Source organism: Podarcis raffonei, chromosome 13, assembly GCF_027172205.1.
Source record: "Podarcis raffonei isolate rPodRaf1 chromosome 13, rPodRaf1.pri, whole genome shotgun sequence".
Lineage (NCBI taxonomy): Eukaryota > Metazoa > Chordata > Lepidosauria > Squamata > Lacertidae > Podarcis > Podarcis raffonei.
The window spans coordinates 48,765,762-48,793,727 of record NC_070614.1 but is presented as its reverse complement, the minus strand read 5'-3'; the positions used below and the strand labels follow the sequence as shown (position 1 = coordinate 48,793,727).

Genomic DNA, 27,966 nt, shown 5'->3' with positions numbered 1-27,966 from the left:
ACTTTTTGCTCTCCCAAATGGAAAATGAGAGTGTGCCCTTCTGAGCATGTGCAGAGGGTAGGCAGTGTGGAGCAGTGAGCAGAGTGTTGGGACTCGGTGCGGGGAGATGTGTGTGAGGCTTGGAGAGTCAAGTTACCACTTGGTAATGAAGATTCACTGGGTGGCCTGGGAGAAACCATGCTTCCTCAAGGCTGTTTTGAGGCTAGTTTGGTATTACCTGATATATGAAGGCCTGGGCTCCTTGTTGGAAATAGGATACAACTGTGACAATGATAAACACATTTTCCCTCTGCTGCCAACCTTAAACATTTGGCATTTGTTTTTGAGAGATTAATCCCATTTCCCCATTAATCCCCCCACAAGCCACTTTCTCTCCTGGAAGAGCCACAATAATAGATATCTATGACAGTCTTTGGATGAGTTCTTTTTTTTTTATTCAGCCATTGGGTACATTTTTGCATGGAGATTTTTTACACAGGGTTGGTCTAAGAATCTCGAGAGAGAAAAAAATCTGGGGCCATAGGGCGATGGGGTCGCAATGCTGGCTGAAGGCCGTTTTCATTTTTTACCCCGGGATTTCTCAATGGTCTTCTGAATGAACTTGAGGGTCAGACCTTCATGGACAACCATGCAGGTATAGGCATCACCTCTGTTCCAGTCTGCTTTGGGGACTTTCAGCTTGCTGAACAAGAAATATAAACCATCGCCATCACTGTAGACAGGGGTGCTGAGATAGTCAGCTTCAGGCAGAGGGTTCCCATTCTTGAGCCATTTCAGGGAGATGTCACTGGGCTTGAACCCTCTCACCAGGGCAGTGATGGAGACATAATGGCCATTAGACCTGAGCTCATCATCATGGGGGCGGAAGAGATACACACCTGGAGCTTCTTTGGTTTCTTGTTATGCATAGGGAAACAGAAAGAGAAAAAGAAAATGACTATTCCGTTTAGGTCAAATTAGTGGAAACAGTGTGGGGAGCTGGGGAACGGAAGAGATACAAAGGCTTCTGCACCAGGTATGGGCAACCTGTAGCCTCCCAGATATTGCTGAACTACAACTCCCATAATCCCTGGAGAACCACAAGTTTCCCATTCTTGGCTTAGGGAAACATGGTTTGGGCTACATGTCTTGAATGGTTCAGAAAACCCCCTGACATGTTTGCTGGGCTTCTCTGTGGTGAATGAACAAAACACACCACTAATGTGCCATTTAGAGGACATTCACATCACCCCTTTTCTCAGGCGTATACAGAAATTTCGTAGCACACAAGGACCCCCCAAACTGCCCTGAGACAGAATCGGGAGGCTGGTTCTCTGACGCTGCCTCTCCAGAGCTGTCACTCAAGCAGCTGCCTGTAGAGCAGATTAAAGGTGCGAAATGGGCCTTGGTTACAATGATGTTTATAACTGCATTGTACATAATAGCAACAATAGTCCATCTACGTCAGGACATGTTGCACAACTATTATTATTAGTCAGATGGAAAGTTATCACACGGAATAGAGACTTCATTTTTATGGGGTGGAAGCCAGTATGCTAGAGGCATCATTTCCCATGTGGTACAACTTTTCTTGTCACAAGTGTCAAATCATGCTATACAGGTTTTTTAAAGCACTGCATGTGGGTTGAGGTGATGGTGGGACGGTTGTGGGGACCTCAAGCAACTATGCCCCCCTCAAACTACTTGCAACATGTTGAATTTTATTTTTTTTGCGTTGCCAGATCTCACTGCCCACACTGGTATCTTGTGTTTGTTCTAAATGGTGCTACATTGATATGCATTTCCAGTAATCTCTTTCCTGCTCAGGAGGTTGGAGGGAAATTAGGGACACCAGTTGCAGAGGGGAGAGTAGGCCTGCTTCCCGCTTACCTTTCTTCTTGCTAATCTCTCTTGTTTTCGGTTGAGGCAGGGATGGATGTTGCACTGTGCAGATAAAAGTCTCCCCTGACAACCAGTCGCTTGCGGAAATGAACACAGAGCTGGATGCGGTGAAGGTGTTATTAACCTCCTCTCTCCATGCAAGTGGCTCAGGGGTTAGACTTCCTGCTGTCTGCCGTGACCAGGTCACTTCCAGTTCTTCCTCTTCACTCTCTAAGTTGACTATCATGCAGCTGAGTTTGGGTTGCTTATCCATGTAAAGGTCGTTGGGGCTTGGGGGTAGGATGAAAACTTTGAGGGGAGTTCCTGAGGAGCCTGGGAATGCAAAAACCCATGTCAAGTCCCAAGTCTCCTCCCACCATTTCCCTCCCAGCCTGCTCACAGAATCTTATCCTGCTCTGCTTGCTTCTCTTTCAGAGTAGCTCTACAGCTAAGTGAGTCCAGGCTCCCCATTTGGCTCACCTGAGAGTTCCTGTCAGTCCCTTTCCTTCCCTTGAACAACTCCAGCACCTTCTACCATTGCTGAATAATCCCAGTTCTCTGTTGTTTTTGGAACTTGCACCCCTTTAACTAGTGTGTTTGCCCATTCCCCAGATTCCCCAATGGATCACTTTCAACACCAGTGTGCCATAGAGAGATTTACAGCTGGTGGCACAAGTAATCAAGCCAAACTACCTCCAGCAGAAGAAGAGAAAGTGTTTTCTCAACTCCCTGACAAACATGTACTCTAAACTGGAGAAATCTGAGTGCGCGAAAAAGCCACCTATCAAGATTTTTCAAAGGAAAACTGGCTTGGTGCCCTCCTCTATGACACAGAGTCCTGCCTCCAGTTGGTTCAGTCTCTCAAGTTCCAGATAAATGGAGGTAAAACCTCAGATAAACCAGTAGGGCAAAAGGTTGGAGAAAGCCATTCCAAATAGCAAAGGACCATGGTGGATGTATTTCTGGGTCATTCCACCATAAAATGGAAGTAGCCCCTTGCTCTTGGCCTTTCTGTTTTTCAGTCCATGCCCACTTCACCCGAACCTAACCAAGTCAGAACTGAGTCAAGAGTTCTTACCTTCACAGATCTTGGCTTTGCTTCTCACAGAAGTTTGGGTTGCTGTGTGGGACACCTGGCAGACGTAGACATTCCCATCTTCCCAGTCTGCTTGGCTAATGTTGACTGTGCTGATGGCACTGAAGGTGTACCCATGGCTGTCTTTCCAGGGCTGCTCAGTGAAAGAGGGTTGCGACATAGGTTTCTCACTCACCAGCCAATTTACCGTCACATTGTTGGGGTAGAAGTTGGAGATAACGCACATCAACTCAATGGTGGCATCTCTGGAGCTGGCCTTGCAGGAGGAATGGAGCAAGCGGACCTTTGGGGCTACGGGATCTTTCTTTTCACAGGCTGGAAGAATAGGAAGTATAGGGAGTCACATGAATACCTGTATTTTAATGATGTACGGTGCACCTAACCACCTGTCTCATTTCCCCAAACTTAAATTGAGTTCTCTGTATGTCTACATTATTTAGTTGAGAATTAGCCAGGATTTTAGTACAAACTGTGCTTAATATTCATGTCTTGTATGCAATTTTGCTGAATAAATACACAGTCTGGAAACAATTTTCCTGAACATAATGCATTTGTGTGCACTGTTTTTTAATGAATATATGTATTTTTTGTATATTTTTGCACACTTTTTGGGCAGGGGAACTGCATCACAAAATTCAGAGGACCATGAATTTAGGAGGAGAATGGGCTTTCTGTTTGTGCATTATTCCAGGTGGTGTGAATTAGTTCGTATTGAAATGCAAACGGAACTGAATTCCCCCCCCCATCCCTAAATGTGAGTGGCTTCTAATTCACCTGCCATTAGTTCCCTTTGGTTCCTGTATTCACTTCCCTCTCTCTTTATGCTAGCCTTTCCCAGAGAAGGTATAACAGTGAATCAAGCTTATTCCTCTTTCTCCTCTGAATCCCTGCACTAAACCCACTTATTTTCTTAAACATCAAATTCCACTTTGCTGCGCCCAGTGCCAAGGAGAACAGTGGAGGGCAGTTCCTCCTTCTGTTTCATTGTCAGTTCTGAGTAGGCCTAAGGACCACTAACAGCGCTGGTAAACTGTTGTATAAACAGTTGAAATGAGATCACATATGTTAAATACACCGTTCCCTTTGTTGTTGTTGTTTAAAAAGACTAATATAAGAAAGTGTGCATTTGTGTGTGTGTGTGTGTGAATTTTGACACCTATTACTACAATCTGTCATGGTGCAACCTGACTTTCCCTAAATTTGTATCACTATTAACCGGATAATTCTAAATCCTTTCTTCCCACTGCTGTCTTGTCTATCACAGGCACATGTGGGGAACCTTTGGCTCTCCAGATGTTGTTGAAATATAACTCTCATAAGTAAGACTGGTCAATTCGGAGTCTTAGTTCAGCAAATCTGGAGGGCCAAGGATTCCTTACATCTGATCTCGCTGGGTTGTATCTATTGGTAGTCATACTTACAGCAGACCCACTGAAATTAATGGGCATGGCCGATTTAGGTTCCTTAATTTCAATGTGTGGGTCTACTCTTGATTAGAATTTGGTTGGATACAACCCACAATATTTGTGAGTGTTCTCTGTAGTGCTCAGTTTGCTTCTGAGGATACAAAAGTCAGATGGTAGGACCAAAAATATTGCAATCATTATCCATCCCTTCACCCACACAATCCATATTTCATTTCTTTCTGCTCCACCCAACAAACACTGAAGGAGGAAGAAAGCAGATAACAAAGGCTCAACCAGACTCACGTCCAATCTCTTTGTTGATTGTGGAGCTGGTAGCTGTATGTACAATATGGCATTGAAGCTTCTCTGATTCCCAAGTGCTGGTTGGGATGGTGAGCTGGCTGCTGAGAGTGTAGTGGCCACTGGATGAATCCAATAGAGCAGGGAAGGTCCGGATGTCAGACGAGGATCCTGAATTCCACTGTACTTTGACTGGTTCGGGAAAGTAGCCAGAGACCAGACAGCCCACGGTAACCTGGGAGGCAGTGGCGAGGTCTTGGCAACAGGGGGACAATGGGAAGATGACTGGGGCTGTGGGAGATGCTGCAAATGAAGAAAAAGATGTGATGACAACCTGTTCCTTGGCCAAGCATTTGTGTCTCCTTGCCAAGAGCGGGAAACAAGATACAGTGGTACCTCGGGTTACATACGCTTCAGGTTACATCCGCTTCAGGTTACAGACTCCGCTAACCTAGAAATAGTACCTCAGGTTAAGAACTTTGCTTCAGGATGAGAACAGAAATCGCACAGCGGCAGCAGTGGGAGGCCCCATTAGCTAAAGTGGTGCTTCAGGTTAAGAACAGTTTCAAATTAAGAACGGACCTCCGGAACGAATTAAGTACATAACCAGAGGTACCACTGTATTGTTCACTTCCATGCCAAGTGAATCTGGTGTTCAGTCCTGGTCAAAAGCTGTGAAGGCTACCTGGAATTATTGCATAATTTGACTTGCGGTTTCTTGTCATCCCAGGGACAAGGAAGCTGCTGAGAAGCATATTCCGCACCCTTATGCCACCTTCCAAGATTTGTTCCCAGGCACTGCCCAACCACTTTCAAGCTTATTTTCACAGTTGTGAGGTTTGAAAACCTTACAGTGCTGAGTTCTATGGAGAAAACACTCAGACCTGATTAACAACCTTTGACAAAATTATCTGCCTTGGAGGACAAACCTATGCTGGACTAGATGAGGCATTGGCCTCATCCAACATAACTCTCCCTATGTTCTAAACTAATCCATTAAAAAGCCACTCATATACTCTCACACATGTAGAATACATGATCCAACCTTGAACAACCACTAACTCTAAGGCCGCACACACTTCCCAAAGGATGCTGTACACACTTCCCAAAGGAATAATCCTCAGTGAACACAGTGGGTATTACTTCTGAGGAAACATGCATGGGATTCTACTATAATTTGATTTGACATCCATTTACAGTGCAATCCTACAAAGGGTCACTGTGAAGTATACCCCACAGAGTTAATTAGTTGACGCCAAGTGATTGTGCATAGCTTTGTGACAAGGTAATATTTCTCCCCTTAAGCTAACATATGAAATTAAATATGGGAGACAAGTGGGTGGGGTCCTGTCTGTGAGAAAAGGACATGCTTCTGTGGCAATGCGGAAGGATCAGTGGAACATTAGCGGGGGACAGGGGGGACTCAGAAGGGTGGGTTACAGGAAAGGGATGTGTTTCTGTGGCCACTAGACCAGAAGGTGACTTTAATTCTGAAGAAGAATCTTGCATGGCTCAGTAGCTTCTAAATTATAAACAGCTAGAGCCATCATACGAACAAAAATATGTATTTTTTACTTAGAGCTCCCCACCTTTTTAAAAACTGGCCCTGTTCCAATGCCAAATACTAGAAAATTTAGCAGACATGGAATTAAAATTGTGGCAAAAACATTAGCTGCTGCTGCTGCTCTGTGTGTGTGTGAGAGAGAGAGAGAGAAAGAGAGAGCGCGCGCACACGTGCTAGCTTTTGAAAGTTTTACTGGGTGCATTTTGATTCTTATTGTAATTGTTGCTCCTTTTAAAAAGTTTTTAATGGAATTTTATTGTTTACTGCTAGACTCCAACACCATACATTTAGGGGACATGATTTCTCCCAAAGTATCCTGAGAATAAGCTTGTTAAGGGTGCCTGGAATTGTAGTTCTGTGAGGCCAAAGTTCCCAGAATTCTTTGGGTTAAGAGTGTGCTTTAAATCCATGGTGTGTATATACTCTCACTGAAGTCTTTTGAGGAGATAAAAGTGGTTTAATATTTTTAATTAATGTGCAGAAGCAGAAGAGCAGACACATACTTCAGTCACCATGCTTGGTTTCAAAAGCACATTTCCTAGGATCATTTGGGCCTATAAATGAACTTCAGATGAAGATCCAGATATTTGTCCTAGGTAGCATTTTAACTACCATCAACCAGGTCTCAACATTCATGGCCTGTTTTAGCTCTGTTTTCTGTTTCACTTCCTCTTATTTCAGCACCATCTGTATCTGCCCAGATGTCCTGCATCCTGTTTACCACCCTCTTGTATTCAGTAAAAGGTAGAGCAAATAGAAGCATTTAGAAGAAAAATGGAAAAACTGTTCAGCAGAACTTTTTAAGAAGAAAAATGGAAAAACAACAACAAGCAACTGGTGGTAGAGAACATTTGAACTGCACCAGCTGATGGCGATACTAAATACTATTACTAATACCCCCTCTTTGCACTGCTTGTGTCCCACAGCTGAAAACCACCTTGTCTTTCTACCTGGGGTTGGCACATTTTTGTGAGTGCCTGACACACACAAAGCACAATTTAGCAGGAGAAAATTTTGACGCCAGGATACACTTTCATTGCAGAATTTCTGTGCCTCTCAGACCACTGTTACAGGTACAGAAGTAGAGTCAGAAAAGCAGGCGGCAACCCTAATCCCCACCAGTCCCTTGCCCTCCTGCTGGCCAGATCCTCACTCCCTGGCAACGTTGCCCCTGCCAAGTCTCACTGCCAACAAAAATTCCCCTGCTGAAATCCCCTTTTCTAGGCAATCATAAACAGCGCAAGAGCCCTGCCTCTTTTGCACCTGGCCACTTGAGGATTGATTGATTGATTGCATTTCTATCCCACCTTTCCTCCAGCAAGCTCACAATGGCGTAGATAGTTCTGATCCCCATTTTATCCTCTCAACAACCCTGTGAAATAGGTTAGGCTGAGAGTGAGTGACTGGCCCAAGGTCACCCAATGAGCTTCATGGCTGAGTGGAGATTTGAACCCTGGTCACCCAGGTCCTACAAGACACCCTAACCGCTACACAACAGTGCCTCTCACTGAGGAGTCTCATCAACCCACATCCATCTCAACTCCATTTTCAGACTCTGGCTTCTCAGTGTGGCTTTCAGAGCTGGCCCTAGAACCCAGAAATCCTGGTTCCCAGCTCACTTGGCAATAACTCATTGGAGCAGAGGCCAGACAGTCTGGCTTGTCTGTGTCCAGCCGGCTGATCTGCTGTCCTCCACTTTCTCTCTTCTCTACCAGTTTGCACTAGGACCCTGGGGTCCTGGCTTGCACACCCTCCCTCAACCCTCCAGCTCTCAGCCATCTTTTAGAACTCAGGAATGCTTCTTAGGAGAACAATCCTCTTCCCAAGGCAAACCTATTCTGCTGGCTAACCTTCCCTGCGAATGTTGCAGATAGAAAGCAGGAACCCAAGCAAACTTTGTACTCCATTTCCTTTGAAGGTGTGTTTTTGAGGTGTGGAAGGGACTCCTCTCTAAGCTGAAGCACCCCCACTTTCTGTGCAATGGTTGGCTGAGTCCTTAGGAGCACTCTAAGCCATTAAATCCCCCCCTTCCTACTAAGATGTGCTCTGAACATCTGAGCCATCTGCCTAAACAGAGCTGCCAAAAACTTTGCTCCCGATATGCTGTCTTGCTCTAAACCAATAGGCAACGCTGGTGCTTTGTAACCCATTGCAGCCTAGTTGGTTCAGGGAATCTCTACTTACAACCAGGAACGAAACCATGGAGAACCACTGCCAGTCGGTTTAGATAGCCCTGGACTAGGTGGACCAATGACTTGACTCAGTATAAGGCAGCTTCCTATGTTCACATAAGAGCTTAGGCGGAGTCCCAATTCCCTGCACAAACAAAACACGCTCCTTACAAAGCTTGGGCTTCCTTTTATTCTAGACTGCCATAGCTAACTTTCCTTCTGACATACAACCCACAGCTGCTGGGTCTCAACACCCCACTGCTATGGCTTTCTAGGGCCCTTCAAACATGACATAGGAAGCATACTCCTGGACTGGGCCAATGGTCCATCTAGTGCATCATCCCATTCCACATGCTCATGGAAATCCCACAGACAGGACCTAAGCGCAACAGTGCTCTCCCCACTTGTGATTGCCCAGCAACTGGCATTCAGAGCCACGCTGCCTCTTGACAAGCTACAGATAAGCCTTCTGGAAATGTCCTCTTCCTGCTTTATAACTCAGGAAACCTGACTTAGATAGGGATGGAACTTGAAAATTTTGGGTCAAAACAAAGTCCTTCCCACCCTCGCCCAGAGCTGAGAACAGAACCCAGGAGCCCTGGCTCTCACCTGCTCCAGCTTACCTTTCCTTTCCAAAGCTGGGGCTTCAAATTTGTTGCTCCACACCCCTCCATGGGGACAGGAGCCAATCCTACCCCTTTTTAAATGCATCCCAGTCCTGCTGTTGCTCTAAACCACTTGGCAACACTACCCTCCCCAAGCTAAAACAAGATTGTTTCCCCTACCTGTTTTCCTGGGAGTAGGAATAAGTCAGCTATGGAGAGTTTAGGCTTTCAGAAGTGCCCTAAGTTGCTCTGTCCTACTCCTCAGTTCACTCCAGCCAGAATCCAGGGGTCCTGCCTGCCTCAGCTCTGACAATGCCTGGGAAGGGGTCTTTCTCCTCCAAAGAGCATTCCTCCGCCCGACCTTTGGAGCAGAGAGCAGGACCCAGGAGCCTCGGCTCCTCAGAGCCCTCCTTCTTCAACCTTCTGGTTGCTTGTTTGCGCTTGCTGTTTTGGAGTTAGCCCAGAGCTGCTTCCAAAGACTTGGAAACCATTGCTCCCTGGTGACTCCCCTGAAGCCAGATGCTCCCGCTGGGAGACAAGCAATTGCCCAGCTGAGCACCAGGCTGGCTAAGGTAGAGAGCCCTTTTCTCCAAACCAGATTCCCCGAAGCCTAGAGCTGAGCCACGTGAATCTTTCATTTTAAAATCATTCTTCCAGATATTCCTCCCGGTTTCCCCTCCAGGAAGCTACCTTGAAGCATACTGCGAAGGTGGGTGGCCAGGATTCTCACAGCTGAGTATCAGGCTCCAGGCAAGCTTTCAGGTAGCCTCCTCACTGCCTTCCCACTTCATTGAAGCCTGGGACTCTCCTGGGAGGTCAGAAATCTTTTGGCTGAGCATCATGGCTGCAAAAGACTTTCTGGTATCCCCCTGGCTTGCTGACAGCTTTGTGAAGCCAGTTGCTCACCTGGGAGGGCAGGAATGTCCCAGCTGAGCTTGGGTACCTAACCTGCCCCAGGTCAGGTTTCTCAAAGCTGAAAATCCCAACTAAGCACCAGGCTTAGGGCAGCTTATTGTGTAGCTCAGCGGAGCCTGCTGTGCTCATCTAGGAGGTCAGGCAAGCCCCTTCCACTCTGGCAGCTTCTTGGAAACCTAACACTTACCGGGGGAGCTCGGCGATCTCCTAGCTGAATGTTAGGCTTGGGGCTGACTTTCAGATATCTCCCGTGCTCCCTGTCAGCTTCCTTGAAAACTGGTACCCATCTGGGAGGATGAGGTGGCAACAGTGCACCTGATCACCCAACTCCAAGAAGACATCCAGGGTCCATTTGCTCATCAGCAGATTCTTACATGCACCCCGCTCAGCTAGGAGGGGAAGAATTTTCTTTATAATTGTCAGCCTTCCGGAGAGGTTGCTACCTTTCTCTCCGATGGCTACACGGAACATTATGCTCACACAGGAAGTGAAAAACCTCCCAAATGGGAGGATAAATCTGGGAAAAGCTTTTAAAGTAGCCCACTTTTTCTGTCTCAGGTTCATTGAAGCTCACCTACTCCACACTATTAAAAAATTCCTTCCAGTAGCACCTTAGAGATCAACTAAGTTTGTTATTGGTATGAGCTTTCATGTGCAAGGTATCTGAAGAAGTGTGCATGCACATGAAAACTCATACCAATAACAAACTTAGTTGATCTCTAAGGTGCTACTGGAAGGAATTTTTTTAATTTTATTTTGAATTTGGCAGACCAACACGGCTACCTACCTGTAACTACTCCACACTAACTTCGTTGAAGCAAGCCGGTGTTTTGCCAGGGAATCGGAGATCTCTTGACTGGGATAGCTTGGTTGGTTAGAGCGTGGTGCTGATAACACCAAGGTTGCAGGTTTGGTCCTCGTTTGGGACAGCTGCATATCCCAACATGATCCTCAGGGTCCCTTCCAACTCTACAGTTCTATGATTCTATGAACCTGGCTTGGTCCAGGTTTTCAGGTGAAGCTCTTTCCACCCCACAAGAGCTTCTGTAAGCTTAAATATGTAATGGAGAGGAGGGCAGCACTTAGGGTAGGGCAAGATGGCAAATAACTCCATCTGAGAAGGCCTCTTGCTCTGCAGGGAGCTTCCCTCAGTACTTGGATCAGGTTCATGTGCATCTGCTCTCACTGAAGCATTCACATGCCAAGTTTCTGGTAAGTAAACCAGACACTCCTTGCTTATCTCCAGGGAAGCTGATGGGATGGATCTAGGCTACCCTTTCCGCCTGCTCCAACTGACTGACATTAAGCTGGTGCCTGATTTGGAGATGCCCAGCTGAAGGGTGGAGGCAAGCAAGCCTTACAGTTCAGTCTCAGTTGGGAGGTCTGAATACAAGACACCTAAAACACAAATATTTATTTATCACGTTTATACCTTACATTTTATCCGAGGTTGAAAGCCCACTGAGAAATGCTAGTCCATGTTCCTAGGCTTGTTTTCAGTCACCCTGTGCCTGGAGACAGGGATTGATTTCGGAAATTCCCTTCCTCTGGCTTATCTATATTTCGATCTTTCCAGAGCCCCAAAGTATGATTTATTGAGTTATAATGCTACTTACCTGCCCTTCACCTTAAGGTCCCAATGCGGGTGAAAACAAAAAGATACGCACTTCTAAAACAGATAAAACCATTACGATGATAAAACAGGTAAGACAAAAACATCAAGCAAAATGGAACAATATAAATCCCACAAAAAGGTGAGTCATAGAACCATAGAATTGTAGAGTTGGGTCCCTCAAAACAAAATACTTTAAGTGTAAAGATGCTGGATGTATTTCTGTGCGGAGCGAGTTCCAAAATACACATAATCAAACCTTTTCTTACTCACCCAACCAAAGTCTGGAGTTGATTGAAGCAAGTGGTCCTTTGCTACTGACCTGCCACCTGTTTCCCTTTGGATGTCATTTCTGTTCTAATGGGGGCTTCAGAGATTTTCCCCCTAATCATGCTCTCAGAAAAGAAGCCAAAAAAAGAAATTACAGTTATGACGTCCTTGGAGCTGACATGAAGTTCTGAAATAATTTTTTTAGCATGGTTGAGTGAGGCCTAGGGGCTATAATTGGGATCCAAAACTGGTCATATGAAACATTCATCCGCACACAACTTCCCCTCCCCACCCCTGGTTGTTTGTGTTGACTTGTTTTCAAAATCCAAGCATTTATTTCCTGAGATACATAGGGCTGTGAAATAGCAAAAATTGTTGCCGTTAACCTTGCCAAGGAAAAACTCCAGCCAATTGTTTTCACTTACTTACCTAATTCTTAATTAATTAAGGATCTATTCATTATCAGTTAATTAAACTTAATCACGTTTCTCTCTATGCTGCAATGAGCTAGGCCATGGTTTGGCTTAATCTTACGCGCGAACCACCTTGCTTTATAAGATATAAAGATATTAAACAATGAAACTTTTGCCTACACACAACTTCCCTTTCTCCCCGCTCTTATTTGTTTGTGTTGACTTGTTTTCAAAATCCAGACTTTCACTTGCTATGATGTAGCAAAATTTGGAGTTAACGTGGCCAAGGAAAAGAATTCCAAACGTTTGTTTCTACTTCCTAACATGCTTAATTAAACTAATCATTTATTAGTTACCAGTTAATTAAATGTACCACCTTTCTCACAGGGCACTGATTGTGCCTCTTTCTCCACCCCCATCATTCTGCCCGGACGCTGAGGTCCAGCGCCGAGGGCCTTCTGGCGGTTCCCTCATTGCGAGAAGCAAAGCTACAGGGAACCAGGCAGACGGCCTTCTCGGTAGTGGCGCCCGCCCTGTGGAACGCCCTTCCAGCAGATGTCAAAGAGATAAACAACTACCTGACATTCAGAAGACATCTTAAGGCAGCCCTGTTCAGGGAAGTTTTTAACGTGTGATATTTTACTGTATTTTTGGTTTTTATGGAAGCCGCCCAGAGTGGCTGGGGAGGCCCAGCCAGATGGGCGGGGTATAAATAATAAATTATTATTATTATTATTATATTCTCAGTAGCTGTCACCACTGCTACACAGGCTTGCGGCATCATAACAAAGCAACTCCGCCACAGAGGTTGTTTAACATTTCTTCATTATAAACATATATGCAGAGCTTTGTCACTGAGTCAAAAATATCCCCCATTATTACTTTGCAACCAAAGCGTGTTCTCCTTCATGGACAGTCCAAAGTTGGGGGCGGGCTAATTGTTCGTTGGCCACTGATGCGATTGGGGCTTCCCTTGTTGTTGGGATGAAGTTAATGTTGCCATTTGTTGATTGACAGCCAGAAATGCTAAAACTCCTTGCACGAGGCTAGGGCTTCCTCTTTTCGCCTGTGCATCGGATTGCCCGCCCCCCCTCCCTAGAATTAGGGTTGTTCGCTTTGACCTTGCTATGCCTGTCATGGGGTCGTCTGCTCTTGGGGCAGGGGCCCGGTAGGAATTTTGTCCATCTAGCTGATTGGCTGGGGCCATTTGGTTTTTGCCTACTGCGTAGCAAATCGTCACAACTTGTAATGTTGCGGTTAGGCATTGGTTTATGGTTTGGTTAGTTGAGGAGTATGGATTGGCTGTGCCTGCCCCTCTAATGCTGCTGGTGCAAGGGATTTCGTTAAAGGAATCAGGAGCTAACTATTGCTTGTCCACTCTGTCAAGGGGGCTCGGGCCATAGCAATGAGCTCCTGGTTGCATTTGGGGAGGGCTGAGGGCAGATTCCCTGCTCCGACGCTACCCCCAAGTGTATTCCCCTATTCTGACTTCATGCAGAATGTCAGTCTGTCCCCCATGGTGGGGGCAGATAGTCACAACCAATGCCTAAGCAACCACTCACCTTTTTTGTATTTTAATAAAGTTGTGGCCAAAATTATGCCAAAAACCTTAAACAAAAATTCTGTGATGTGTGAGTTATTGGGGTGGCCCTGGGGACCTCGACACGCAATGGGAGTTGCATGTGTTTTAAGTGCTCTGTGGTGTTCTGTGGTAGCAGTCTTCTGCCTTCCAGATGTTGCTGGATTGCAACTCCTATCACCCTTCTCATGCTGGTTTGGGATGATGGAAAATGCCAGTCAGTAAAGAGAGGGCTGTGGGGTTTTATTTGGAAGTCTCTGATGGGATTAAAAAACCCCACACGTTTTAAAACCAGCTTTCTTCAACCTGGTGCCATCCAGTTGGCTTTGGCACCTGTGGAAAGTATGGAAACTTCCTGGTAGTTGTGAATATAAGGAATGATATCCCTTAAATAGTAACTAATTGGCACTTGGCAGAATACAATCTTCCTTTGGGGCATTTTTGAGGGCTCAAAGGACAGTGATTCCCACCACTGCATCGGTGGGACTAGAAACTGAGAAATGCAAAGAGTGATAGCAGAGAAATGCCCAAGCTAAGTTTGTTTCCTGAAGCTGAATACAGTGGTACCTCGGGTTAAGTACTTAATTCATTCCGTAGGGCCGTTCTTAACCTGAAACTGTTCTTAACCTGAAGCACCACTTTAGCTAATGGGGCCTCCTCCTGCCGCTGCGCCGCCGGAGCACAATTTCTGTTCTTATGCTGAAGCAAAGTTCTTAACCCGAAGCACTATTTATGGGTTAGCGGAGTCTGTAACCTGAAGCGTATGTAACCTGAAGTGTATGTAACCCGAGGTACCACTGTATTATAGTTTTACTCCCTTTGCATTGTCCCAAATGATCACCAAGTGTTCTGCAGGTGAGGGCCGCCTGTAGAGACAATGTTATTTGGAGATTCATTCCATACAATATAAAATGGGACATTTGTGAGGTCGTATCTACCCTTTGGACTTTCTTTCCATTACATATTATGACAGGGCACCCAAGGGCTTTCTTCTTTCAATAAGCCTTTTAAGTAGAAAGGTTTATCCCAGGCTTCATGAGTGTTGGAAATGTCCCATGGGTTTGTTTTCTTTTTGCATTACAACAGGAGCCTGTCAAGGCTTCATCCCAGTAGTAAAAGTGGCATAAATTTACAAAACAAGAGCCGTGAAGGCTTTTAAAAACATCTTTCTCTCCTCTAGTATCTGGCTTCCTCTGAGTCATGGATGAGCCTGAAGGGCCAAAGGGGTTTAGGGAAAAGGTGAGCTTTGAGAAAGCCTTTGAAGGAACAGATAGAAGTGGCTCTGTGTAGGAGTGCAGGCAATCCAAGATGTAAGTAAAGGGGGAGGATGTCATTGAAATTCTACTCAATATGATCCAGAGCAGAACTCCGACGTATAGTTAGCAGAGTAAAACCTTAAACACGTTGTAGGATTCACAAAAAATAGACCAGAGACGATGAATATTTCATCCAGCAGAGCTTTACTACTACAGAAAGCAAATGAGCATAATGGTCACAAATCCAATACTTTCAGGCTTGGCACTGACCATAAGAAATCCAGCTGCAGCAAACATGACTTAAACTTACAATAACTTACAATAAGTCTAAGCCTTAACACTAAACACATATACAGAACCCCATACTGTACTAGGAGAAAAAGAGATGCAAAGTGAAAGTGAAACCTAGGCTCCTTCTGGTCTGTTTTTATAGTCCGCATGACCCTGACAGAAAGAGATAAGAGAACCAGTTTAAGCCAACTATACTCAGCTATACTGAGCCTGGCTTTGGCCGGGGAGGGCGGGATATAAATAAATTTATTATTATTATTATTATTATTATTATTATTATTATTATTATTATTATTATCTGAAGGTATAACCCAAACATCATGAACCTTCTGCTTGCTTCTTTCACACAGAGAAGCTTCCAGAACCCTCTTGAATTAATTAGAATAGGAAAGATCTCTACACATCAGATCAACACTTTCTGCACTTAGTAATGCAAACTGGCAGAGGAAACTGTGGTCCTCCAGAGGTTGTTGGACTACAATACCCATCATCCTCAACCATTTGTTATTTTGGCTGTTACTGCTGGTCCAACAAAAACTTGGAGTCTTTAGGTTCCTCTGCCACTGATTTTATGGGAATGAAGGACAACAGGCAGAATTTTCAAAAGAGGATGAAATTCCTTCCCGAAAGTATGTGAAGGAGGAACAAAAACAAACAAAAACCTTCAGAAGACGATTTTCTTTATTTGTGTTTTTATTATTGTCTAGTAAATATATTTATGACCACAAAACATGCAATACAGTATATGAAAATAGCAGAAATGTCCTCAGTGCTAGTCGCGGGTCTCATGAAGATCACAGTAGTGGTAGGTGGGTCATAAAATTGGTTTGTTTAAGTATATGGAAAGAGTTAAAGGATGTTTATTTACTGTACATAAGTGGATCTGACTATAATAGATCAGAGACTCTCATGGCTTCCTGAGGCTGGAAGCCTGCTAGTGAAGCAGGGACATTGGATGAACAGGCACAGCATAGGATTTCACATGGGGTGGAGAGGAGGCCTGAAGCTCTGAAATGGGGAGGTTGCAGTGGAAGTAAGGAGTGAAGGTACTCAGTGTAGCTCAAGACACTAAGGCTGAAGTCCTATGCACCCTGAGAAGTTCATCCCATTGAATTCAGTAGGATTTACTTCTAAGTCGACATGCCAAAGCACCTTTCTCAAGGCCTGTGTGTCTGCCTTCATGCTTAACAATCGCAGGTCAGGTGGAAGAACTGGTTCCGCTCTCCTTGACTGTGGAAATCAGATATCTGGGGAGTGCAGTGCTCTAGGCTTTAGCAAAATTGCCTCTCTCACATGACAAGTCCCTGAGTGGACAGGGCTTCATATCTACTTGCCAGGGAAGAACTTGGGCTGTTACAGAGAAACTTAAGGTGTTTATACTGGAGATGGAGTCCTGTCTCCAGCCAGTGACTTCTTCTTTGCACCTCCCAAGGTGTAGGGCAAGCTCCCAGGAAGATGCTTCTAGGCCACTCGTTGGATCACATTCTTATAGTCAGGGCCTGGTGGCTGCTTCTTCAGCTGCAGCATCCTAGAGAAGAGCCATTTTACCTGTAGGAAGGAGTGAGGGTGGGGATAAAGAAAGACGTAGAACAGACATGAGCATGGAAGAATAATAATATGCAAGTTCTATTTGTTATTAGTGACCAATCAGATGCCCCTGTTGGAAGCCTCAAAGCAGGACTTGAAGGTGCTATACGCTCAAGTTGTTCTAGGAGGCATGCTGCCTTCAACAATGGAAGTAAAACATTGTCCTTGTGGTTACAGAAAGGTAGCCGTGTTGGTCTGCCATAGTCAAAACAAAAAAAAAATTTCCCTTCCAGTAGCACCTTAAAGACCAACTAAGTTAGTTCTTGGTATGAGCTTCCGTGTGCATGCACACTTCTTCAGATACACTGAAAATTTTTTTTTTTGTTTTGACTATGGCAGACCAACACGGCTACCTTTCTGCAACCGGAACTATGGAAGGCACCACATTGAGCCGCATGAAATGGAAGTCCATCAACCTCACCAAGAAATTTGCACAGGTACAGACTGATATCTTCTTTCTTACTAAATGCAAGAACCTAGTGTATCTGAAGAAGTGTGCATGCACATGGAAGTTCATACCAAGAACTAACTTAGTTGGTCTTTAAGGTGCTACTGGAAGGAAAAAATTTTTTTTGTATTGTCCTTGTGGGTATTAGTCGGTCTTAACCTTATCCATTAGTTTGTCTAACCCTCTTTTAAAGCTTTCCAAGCTGAATGGCCAACATTGCCTCTTGTGGGAGCAAATTCCATCGTTTAACTATGAAGAACTACGTCCTTTCGGCAATGTATAATAAAATCTTTCCTTGTCATCTTTTCCCCATCCTCCGATTCCTCAACTTGTCTTGCCAACCAACAAGTCAAATCTTTTTCTTCATCCATCCTTCTGATTTTAATGGACTGTTTGACACAGTGTAAAGGTATATGCTAAGTCCTCCACAGAACCATTCACTAATTTACGATAAACAGTACAAATATTTCAGCCTTATCCTAGGACCCTTGTTCCTACAGGACCACCTCTTCTGGTATGCCCCACGGAGGACCTTAAGGTCCACAAATAACAACACTTTGGAGGTCCCAAGTCGCAAGGTGGTTAGATTGGTCTCAACTAGGGCCAGGACCTTTTCAGTACTGGCCCCGACTTGGTGGAACACTCTTTCACAGAGACCAGGGCCCTGTGGGATTTGACATCTTTCTGCAGGGCCTGCAAGACGGAGCTGTTCCTCCTGGCCCTTCTGTTTCCCTCCCCTTATGGTTTTGATTTACGGGCTACTACTAAAATGAGGCTGCATTTTAAATTGTATTTTAACCCATATTTTAACCCGTATTTTAATTAACTCCCCCCCTCTATTATGTTTTATTGTAATTTTATTGGTGTAGCCGCCCTGAGCCCGGTTCTGGCCAGGGAGGGCGAGGTATAAATTTAAAAAAAATATTTATTATTATTTTGTCTCCCCCCCATCTCTGCAGTGTTTATGTAAGATGCAAGTGTCGATATGTAGTATCGCTTCTCCTCTACTCACTTTGAACAGTGTCACGGTGGCACTATAGCAAACACTGAGGATGAAGAGAAGGAAGAAAACAAAGATGGTCACCCACAAGTTGTCCAGTTCCTCCTTTTTCTCATCACTATAATCAACATCTGCTGACACAGTTGTCTCTGTGAGGGGAGAAAGAGACATCATTTCCAGTGTTCAACATAAAATATCCCATAACTTCAGCCGTTCCTTCACCCACCACTCATATTTCTACGCTTTGTCATCCACCCATGCTGCAAGAATCCGAAGGCATCTGTTCCTAAATTTGCCTGTCATTGTAGTAATTGCAATTGCAGGTAGGGATGTAGGAAACCCACATGGTAGGAATTCTGTCACGGTGCAATTCCACTATGACAATTCCTTACTTAAAGCCAGGCTATGGGTTGCCATTTAAAAATTCACATTGCCCAGTGGATTCTATCTGCTACCATTTGTCCTGCCCTTAATGATATAAATGATAGAATCATGGGTTCTGTACTACTACAGAACTATTACTATTATTCCTCCTTTTTCTTCCAGTCTAACATAGACTACAAAATCCATTATACACACCATTATACACATCTATGGCCTCTATAACAATTAATATTATCTAAATTTTGCAATAGTGGCTTGGTGTAGGATCTTTGGGAACCCTCTCTGTTCTCCCTGTGCAATGTTTGTGCCTAGTCCTACAGAGTAACTTCACTCTGTTGGGAGAGCTCTCTCTCTCTCCCTCTCCCTTTCCTGGCACTCTGCCTAAAGGACCAGTTCATCCAATTCTTATCAGCTTGTTTCTGATAAACTTCTCATGCAATGTGGTCTAGAAAGGCCACACAGTGAGCTTCATGGTTGAGGAGGGATTTGAATCTGGAGTTCTAAGCACCAAACCGAATGCTCACCAGTACGCTAAACAGACCACCTGCTAACATTGAAGCAAGGAGTAACCAGGGAGTAGGTGTGGGAAGGAAGTTGGTATGTGTTCATTTCATATGTCGAGGGCTGAGGCCGCACCCTGGCAGCATAATTGGACTAATACCTGCTCCTGCTTAAATATGGGGTCTCTTCTAATTCTGATGAGAGAGACATTCTGGAATGTCTTCTGTTACTTTCTTCCTTTGTTTCACTGGATGCAAACACTTTTATCTAATACTGGGTTAACTTAAGTTGCCAGTACCACAGTTTTTGATCTACCATCTTCAAAAGCTGTCAAGAAGTGCCAGTATGTCAAATATTTGTTCACTCTGATGTTGGCTCTAGCCATTTATATGAATGTGCATATAAATTTGCATTTTTCTTTGCATGAGGGCTTGTGTTTGTCTCTACAGTGGTACCTTGGTTCTTGAATGTAATTTGTTCCGAAAGTCCATTTGACTTCCAAAATGTTCAAAAACCAAGGTGCAGCTTCCGATTGGTGCAGGCGCCCCAGAAACAATAGCTGACAGCTGCACTGGATGTTCGGCTTCCGAAGAACGTTTGAAAACCGGAACACTTACTTCCGGGTTTTTGGCGTTTGGGCGCTGATTTGTTCATCAACTAAACCATTCGAGAACCAGTGTTCCACTGTACATTCATTGCTGTCCTTTGCTTGTGGCAGTGATTTCTTCCATCTATTCTATTGAACTCCTGCCTGCTCACTTCTCCATCCTTCCAGTGTTATCAGCAGGGAAGTTCTTACACAAGCTGAGAGAAAAATGTGAGTCTTGCAGCATAACTAGAGCAGGAGCAGTTGAGTGGAGACCTTGGCACTTGTAGTTTCCAAAAGCAGGAATGTCTGGGCTCAAGTGTGCTTGGACAGTTGATTTTCTTCCGTCTTTGATTTTCAAGATCATCATCCAAAATGTGAAACTTTGAGTCAGCTCATCATTTTTTGTGTTTGATTGGGTAGTTATGAGGGGATCTCTTTGGAGAACATATCCCCACTCTGCAACTTTGGGCACTGCCATGCACACCATGCAAACTCCTTCCCTAACATATCTCTCTCATATCCTCACCTGACAAAGTACAGTGGTACCTTGGTTGTCGGAGCTTTCTGCAGTCAATCGGGAGCCATGGAAGCCACGTCAGACGTTCAGCTTCCGAAAAATGTTCGCAAACTGGAACACTCACTTCCAGGTTTGCAGTGTTCGGGAGCCGATTTGTTCAGGAGCCAAGCTGTTCGACAACCAAGGTACCACTGTATGACTAATCCATTCATGTGGCCTGAATATTTTGAGAATCTTTCATGGCCCCTCATCCATCTGATCTAGGAACCCATCTGTCCAGGCTTGGCTCAGCTTGCTCGCCCATCTCATTCATATTTAGAGTCAAACTAGGTTTATTATCACTATTACTATTACTGTTATTGTTATTATTATATTAATTTATTTATATCATGCCTTTCCCCCAGGCCTGGACTCAAGGCAGCTTGTGCAATTTAAAACAACATTGATAAAGCATAATGTTAGGTTAAATGTGTTATTTGAATTTGACATATTTCTGTTTTTAAGTAGTAGATAGCCACTTTGAGGGCCAAGTTTTGTTAAGGACCCTTGTGCAAAGGGAGGTAATCTTATATGCAGTCCTGATGAATGTAATAATTCCTTGTGGTTGTAATTTGCCATAAGCTTCTATAGATACCATGGTAGGAGTCTTTGAAGGAGGAAACCTCTTTCTGTGCACCACAGTCGTCATCCCCCCACCCAATGCCCGACTTCCCATGGTATCACTTTTAGTTTGGCCCTCAGAAATTAACTGTTTTTCAGGCAATGCAGGTGTTGTGCATTCTCTGCTCTCTCACTGAAATACACAACAATCCAGACAATGTGAATTGATGGGGGAGGGAGGGTATATGTTTCAATGGTGAGTGTGCATGTCTGTTGTACCAGACGACGGCTGACTATTTTCTGGCCCTATGCCTACTTTGCTGCTGCTCTCCATTGAGCTCACTTCCCACAGGATGCTTTGCCTACACCTGTGCTTCCACCTCCATCCAGATAAGCTCTGTACCTGCTGCTGGACTGAGGTTCTAGCTCTGAGGTAGAGAGTGCACTTTGCATCAGTTGCACTCAATGCTAGTCCTACTCAGAGCAGAGCTGTTTTAATTAATGGCCCTAAGTCATATCCATTAATCCCAATGGGTCTGCTCTGAGCATGTGAACAGGCGCAACCTTGATGAAGGATCTTGTCTAAGCACGTCCAACAGTGGCCGGTCCGGTGCCACATGAAGACCTTCACCCTCCACTGTCAGTTTGTCTTCAGCAATTGGCATTCAGAGGCACAGTGCCTCTGAAAAGGAGGATTTCAAATAGTGATCACAGCCAAGAACTGCAATGAGATCTATGCCTTTGTCTCAGCGTCTCTTAACTCCTTCTATAAGAAGATTTAAGGGGAGCTTGAAGAGCTTGTCAGAGTGACAAGCATTAGGCTGAGAAGGAGGGCAGATGAGACTCAATGAAAGTCAGCTTCCCACATCTTGTAAGATAGGTCCTGATTTGGGGAAGACGGAGAAAGGGAAGAGCAATGCAAAATAATTTCCCACTGATCTTCTAATATGGGCAGGTCTCTCCATATTATATGTATATTTTCATATCAAGAAGGCAGACGAGGCTTTGATTTTGGGTGAATGTTTCAGATTTAAAATTATCATTATCATTACTATTGGTATATGTTTAAAAATGCATTTAGCTCTTGTTTCTCTACAATCATGTCCGCCATTCCCCAGCCTTTTTATTTTATTTTCACTCCCTTGTTTTATATATATGGGTTCATGGTTTTCCCACACATGCTGCAATGTATCTAAATCTGTCGATTCTGTATGAGCTATTTCAGCCCTGTTAGCATCTTGCGCCTGCTTTATTTTCTGCTCCCCTTGCTCTGCTGCTGCTTCAGTTTTGCTTGTTTACACTGTCCTCCATAGCTTCTTTTCCTGCTGTAATATTATCTATCAGCTTCTAATACACAGAACACTGAGTTATAATACTGTTTCTGGGCCTGCAGTGAACACGGCAGCCTCTGCCATGATTGGATGGTTTGAACAATAATTCCAACCAGGAACTGATGGGGCAGTTGAGGCCGGGGCAAAGCTACTGATGGTGATGGGGTTGAGGGGGATCTGTAACAGAATCTTTGTGGGAGAGACGGGTACATAAATATTCCTCTTTAATGTTACAACAGCCTCTTTGTTATTTTCAGCACCAGACGTTAAAAGGAGAGCAGCTTCCTGTGTGTGGACATGTGTAGATGGAAGTCAGGGTGGAGTAAATGACAAGATGCTGGACTTGAGTCCGGTGGAATGTGACCCAGATTCAAATCACCACTTAACTAGATGAAGCTCACTGAATGTCTTTGGACCAAATCATTCTCACTTCTGGGACATAGCAAGGGCCTGTTGTGAGCAGTAAAACTACACATATACTGACCTTTGCAACCTCCCTGCTCCCCATGGCATAGCTCTGATAATGGCGAATACATTTTGCTTCCAATATCATGAAGACCCCCCTTAATCCATTCTCTCCTTGCATTCCAGAACCCACCCCAGTCATCGATTCCCCTGCAAATGACCACAACATGGGATATATCTGAGTTGGTTCTCTTTTTATTCATGGAAATTATTTACACAGGGTTTATCTAACAATGCTAGAGAAAAAATCTGGGAGAGGCTGAAGAGGTTGCAATGCCGTAGGAGAGATGGTCATCATTTTTTACCCTGGGTTTTCTCCACGGTCCTCTGGGTGAACTTCATGGAGAGGGCTTCGTGGATAACCATGCAGGTGTGTGAAACTCCGTTGTTCCAGTCAGCGAATGGGATTTTCATGTGGCTGTATAGAAAGTAGGAGTCATTCTTGTTGTCCTTTATGACTGGCGTGTTGACATGATGGTCTTCAGGCATGGCATTGTGATTCCTCAGCCACTGGATAGAAACTTCTTTTGGGGTGAATCCTGTGACCAGGCAGGTGAGGGTCAGCATTGCTGGCTGAGCGTTGATTTCCTCGTGGTGAGGGGGGTAGAGGAACACTCCGGGAGGGGTTCTCGTGCCTTTTTGAGAGGAGGGGGCGAAATGTGTGAGAGAAACGGAGGAAGCAACAATTATTAACATTAAGCCAAATTAGTGAATGCAATGTTGAGAATGAGGGCCTTGTAGGGAAAGACTGTGATTTTGTTGTCTTGAACATAGGTACTCCAGACAGGGTCATTGCAGACTGTCCACACACACTTCATAGCAGCAGCATGTTCCCAATAATTACCCTAACTGGCCAATTATATTATCTGAACTACATGAGATAGCAGTGATTTAAGATTTCAACAGCCCTGCTTCCCAATATATATACGGATATCATGCAGCACACAGAATCCCAGCCTTTACTGAGAAGTTATTGGTATGTTCAAGTTCCTGCAGGGCCGGGGGTCGAAAGGCAAGCATAGTTTAAAATCTTGCAATGCTCATGCAGCAACCTCTGCACAGCAGATACCCAGGTAGCTCCACAATGTTTGAACCGGGCCTTCAGAGAAAGGGCATGAAGAACTGCTTTCAACAGAACCGGCTCAATCTTTCATCTAGGTTCAATCAATGCTGGAGAAACAATATCAATAGAGTGGAGATGGCAATAGTCTTATGGGAATGAAAATTGTTATGTGAGAGTCACTGACCCCTGTGGGGGACACACCCTTCCCTCCCCTTGGTCCAAGAGTTGCCTTCTAATAAAAAAAAATGCATTGCAGGTCTTTCAAGTACCATAAAAACCTGTGAGCAAAGGGGAATGGTTTTCCAGACCTCCTTTGCCACTGCAAAGTGTGTTTCGAGTGTGAATTGCAGGTGAGCCAAGTGGTGTGTGTTTTCAAGCACTATAAAAACCTGTGAGCAGAGACAAGTGTAGAATGATTGTGCAAACCTGCACAATACCCCCACCAGACTGTGTGAAATTGCAAAGTGTGTCTGCAGTGTAAATTGCAGATGAGCCAAGTGGTGCTGTGTGTTTAAGTATTCTCTTTCCTGCTGGAACACAAGGACACCAGCCCCATGATGGGAGACCAACTCTGTTTCCCCCCTTACCTGTTGTCTTGGCAATGGTCTTAGTGATGGGAGCAGTCAAGCCTGGATATTCCACGTTGCAGGTGAATTTCTCACCCTGCAGCCATGTTGTGACAGGGAGGGAGCTGGTAGCAGTGAACCTTCCATTACGTTCTTCTTTCACTTCCAGTAGTTCTGGGCTCACGGGTCCAGTATCCGCTCGTGACCAGGTGACTTTCAGCCCATCTGCGCTTTCCAGATTCTCCACCACACAAGTGAGCTTGGGGTCATTGTTTACGTACAGGTCTTGTGGCGTGGGGGGTATGATGTGCACATTAATGCCGCTGGAAGGGCATTCAGCATTATCTGGAGACGCAAACTTCATGTTAGTTCTCTAACCAACCCCCACTTCTCTGCTGTTTCAGCGGCTTGCCTGCACCTCTCAACAAGTACACTCTTTGCGGCAGTGTAGAAATGGAAAACAACAACACTATCAGTAAGGTCAATTAATGGGCCTTAATTGAAAGCAGCTATATATACACAAATTAGGGAGGAGGCTGTTTTGAAATTATTATCACATGCATGAGAGGATTCTCAATAATCTGGAAGCAGTTGTCCTCCTCCCCTTTGCATTCCAGTCCATGCCCACCAAAACAGAGGAAAACACAAGTGCCAGCTCAGTCAACCTTTCCTACCTTCACATATCTTCGCTTTGCTTTTCACTTTGGTTTGGGTTTCTTCGTGGAACACCTGGCAGTAGTAGGTATTCCCAGCCTGCCAGTCTTCTTGGCTGACGTTGACTGTGCTTGTGGTGCTGAAGGTGTATCCGTGGGCATCTTTCCTGGGCTGCTCAGTGAATGAAGCCAGGAGCCCAGCTTGCCCACCCACCAGCCATTCCACTGTCAGCATTTTGGGGTAAAAGCTAGAGATCACACACATCAGCTCAATGGTGGCATCACTGGATCTGGGTTTGCAGGAGGAATGGAGCAGGCGGACTTCTGGGGCCACTGGAGGTAGTGCAATAGAGCCTGGAAGGGTATAATTCATGAGAGATAGGGATGGGTGAAATTGTCAGTTTCGGTTTCCTCTTAGTTTCTTATTCTCCCAGTTCTCCACATCAGTTTGCAACTATTTTAAAAAACAAGGTCTTACTCATGTGCATTTTAATCCAAATTTCTCCTAACATACAAACTTTTGTATGCAATTTTGCATAACATAAACATTTTTGCTAAGCAGTGCTCTCAATATGATGGATTTTTATGTTATTCATATCATATATTGGTTTGGGGGCACAATTCCCCCTAGTTGATGCATTTTTGTACATACTACTTGGCTGGAGAACTGCTTTGCAAAATCCAGAGAAGGACAGATTTGATAGGATGCCACTTGTCTACTTGTCTACCACTCAGCGTAAGCCCTGAGACCCAAACAGAGGAATCCGCTTAGTTAGAAGACTGGAGGGTAAGTGGCCACTAGTTCGTCTGCCATTGACATCTTTTGGTTCTCCTATTACTATTCTTCCCTCCTTTTGATATCATGATCCCAATGTTTTGAACACTCACTCAGAAATGCACTGTTTTCCTACTTTGTATCCCTATTCAAAGTTTGCCTCCCCCCTCTAGCTATCATGCTTTGCCTTGCCTGCTTCAGCACAAAGGATAGCACAGGGTGATCAATCCTTGCCATTCCTTCCATCATTACAAGCGATTGGGCCTCAGGAATATCCACCCCCACCCCCATTTCTTAATTCACTCCACTGCTTCTGCAGCTTGACAACTCATATAAGATATTAAAGGTGGGGGTCATGAATGCCCACAGCAACAAACACTGTGTGTACACTACTAATATTTGTAACTTTGTTCCCAGAATAAAGCAGCAAAAACAGAATTTAAAAATAAATAGCCACGAATCATTGTAAATTCAACAATCAAACCTTGAAATGCATTCAAAAAACTTGCCTCTGGGTGTTTCTCCAACTTGCCCCTGACTTCTGAACCTGCTTTTTCCTTACCCCACGTCTGGTACTGAATGAGCAATTCCAAGCTTTCTCTCTCTGTCCCCCAACCCCCACATTTCAGTTGTAAGCCATGTTGGGCAGAGACCATTTCTTGTGCTGGCTGCTTAATGTGCCTTGGTACCAGACAATAAAGTAAAGGTAAAGGGACTCCTGACCACTAGGTTCAGTCGTGACCGACTCTGGGGTTGCGGCACTCATCTCGCTTTACTGGCCGAGGGAGCCGGCGTACAGCTTCCAGGTCATGTGGCCAGCATGACTAAGCCGCTTCTAGCGAACCAGAGCAGCACACGGAAATGCCGTTTACCTTCTTGCTGGAGCGGTACTTATTTATCTACTTGCACTTTGAGGTGCTTTCGAACTGCTAGGTTGGCAGGAGCTGGGACCGAGCAACGGGAGCTCACCCCATTGCGGGGATTTGAACCACTGACCTTCTGATCGGCAAGTCCTAGGCTCTGTGGTTTAACCCACAGTGCCACCCGCGTCCGTTACCAGACAATAGCGCCACCCAAAAATATTGCATCTATTCCCCAACTCTCTCCACCAAAGTATTTCGCTTTCCTTTCTTTCACCATATTGAGTGTCCATTTGAGGGTCAAAAAGAAAGCAGATAACAATGGCCCAGCCAGACTCACGCTCAATCTCCTTGGTGATTTCAGAGCTGGTAGCTGCATGGGTGACTTTGCATTCAATCTTCTCTGATTCCCAGGTGCTGGTTGGGATGGTGAGCTGGCTGGTGAGAGTGTAGAGGCCACTGGATGAATCCAATAGGGCAGGGAAGGTTCGGATGCCGCTGGAGATGGCTCCTGAATTCCATTGCACTGTGACTGGTTCAGGAAAGTAGCCAGAGACCAGACAACCTATGGAGACCTGGGAGGCGGTAGAGGAGTCTTGGCTACAGGGAGGCAATGGGAAGACCGTCGGGGCTGTGGCACTTGCTGCAATGAAAGAGAAAGACATGTTGAGTATACGCTGTCCAGCCAATGTGGATGCTTGTGTGTTCCTGCAATACAGGGGGTTGGAATAGATGCCCCTTGGGGGTCCCTTCCAATTCTACTTTTCTATGATTCCATCAGCTGAGTGTGGGTTACAGGATCTCCTCGTCTCATTTGGGGTAGAGCATTGTCCTGAAAGATTCTCGGGCGTGCCCAAGTTCATGGAGAGTTCTGCCGTTGTCAACCATTTCCAGTCCTGGCTGGATTTAAGAATGCTGCAGGGTTGATCTCTGCTATTTGTTAGAGGAAGGGACAAGGAGATATATGTTGTGCTGATGTATCACTTTCAAGCTGATTTTCTCAGCTATAAATGTTCTTTTAAAATAAGCTTAGGATTCTGAATTCTTTGCAGAATACATGCAGCCCTGTTTTAACACCCACTGACAGACCGTTTCTCTCTGAGTTTTCCTAATACTTGACTTATGTCATTCAGCTGCAATTGCGCTGTTATTCAGTGAATAATTAATTTCAACTTTTTGGCCTTAAGTTTGTCAGTTATCTAAACATGCAGGAGACATTTGCATTTTGCATTCTACATTGATTAAAAAAAAGAGAGAGATGTGAGCGAATCTTGCAGCCATGAGAAGGC

At 44.8% G+C, this 27,966-nt stretch overlaps 1 protein-coding gene across 1 annotated transcript; it reads right to left on the bottom strand.

Moving 5' to 3' along the window:
- Positions 1 to 417: 417 nt before the first annotated feature.
- On the bottom strand, positions 418 to 27,548 carry LOC128399227 (uncharacterized). The gene is made up of 8 exons (XM_053360467.1): positions 27,018 to 27,548; positions 25,064 to 25,396; positions 24,411 to 24,734; positions 23,063 to 23,395; positions 4,666 to 4,965; positions 2,939 to 3,271; positions 1,870 to 2,193; positions 418 to 896 (listed from the first exon to the last, which is right to left on the bottom strand). The coding sequence occupies exons 1-8, from the start codon at positions 27,340 to 27,342 to the stop codon at positions 559 to 561; spliced, it is 2,610 nt and encodes an 869-aa protein (XP_053216442.1). The 5' UTR covers positions 27,343 to 27,548; the 3' UTR covers positions 418 to 558.
- Positions 27,549 to 27,966: the final 418 nt, after the last annotated feature.

What these genes read in the sequence shown, in the direction of transcription:
- LOC128399227 (XM_053360467.1), bottom strand. Translation starts at nt 27,342, where the DNA reads ATGTCTTTCTCTTTCATTGCAGCAAGTGCCACAGCCCCGACGGTCTTC. An exon ending in GACCATTGCCAAGACAACAG is followed by an intron (nt 23,396 to 24,410) that starts GTAAGGGGGGAA and finishes CCTCTCAAAAAG; the next exon opens with GCACGAGAACCCCTCCCGGA. An exon ending in AGAGATTAGCAAGAAGAAAG is followed by an intron (nt 897 to 1,869) that starts GTAAGCGGGAAG and finishes ATGCATAACAAG; the next exon opens with AAACCAAAGAAGCTCCAGGT.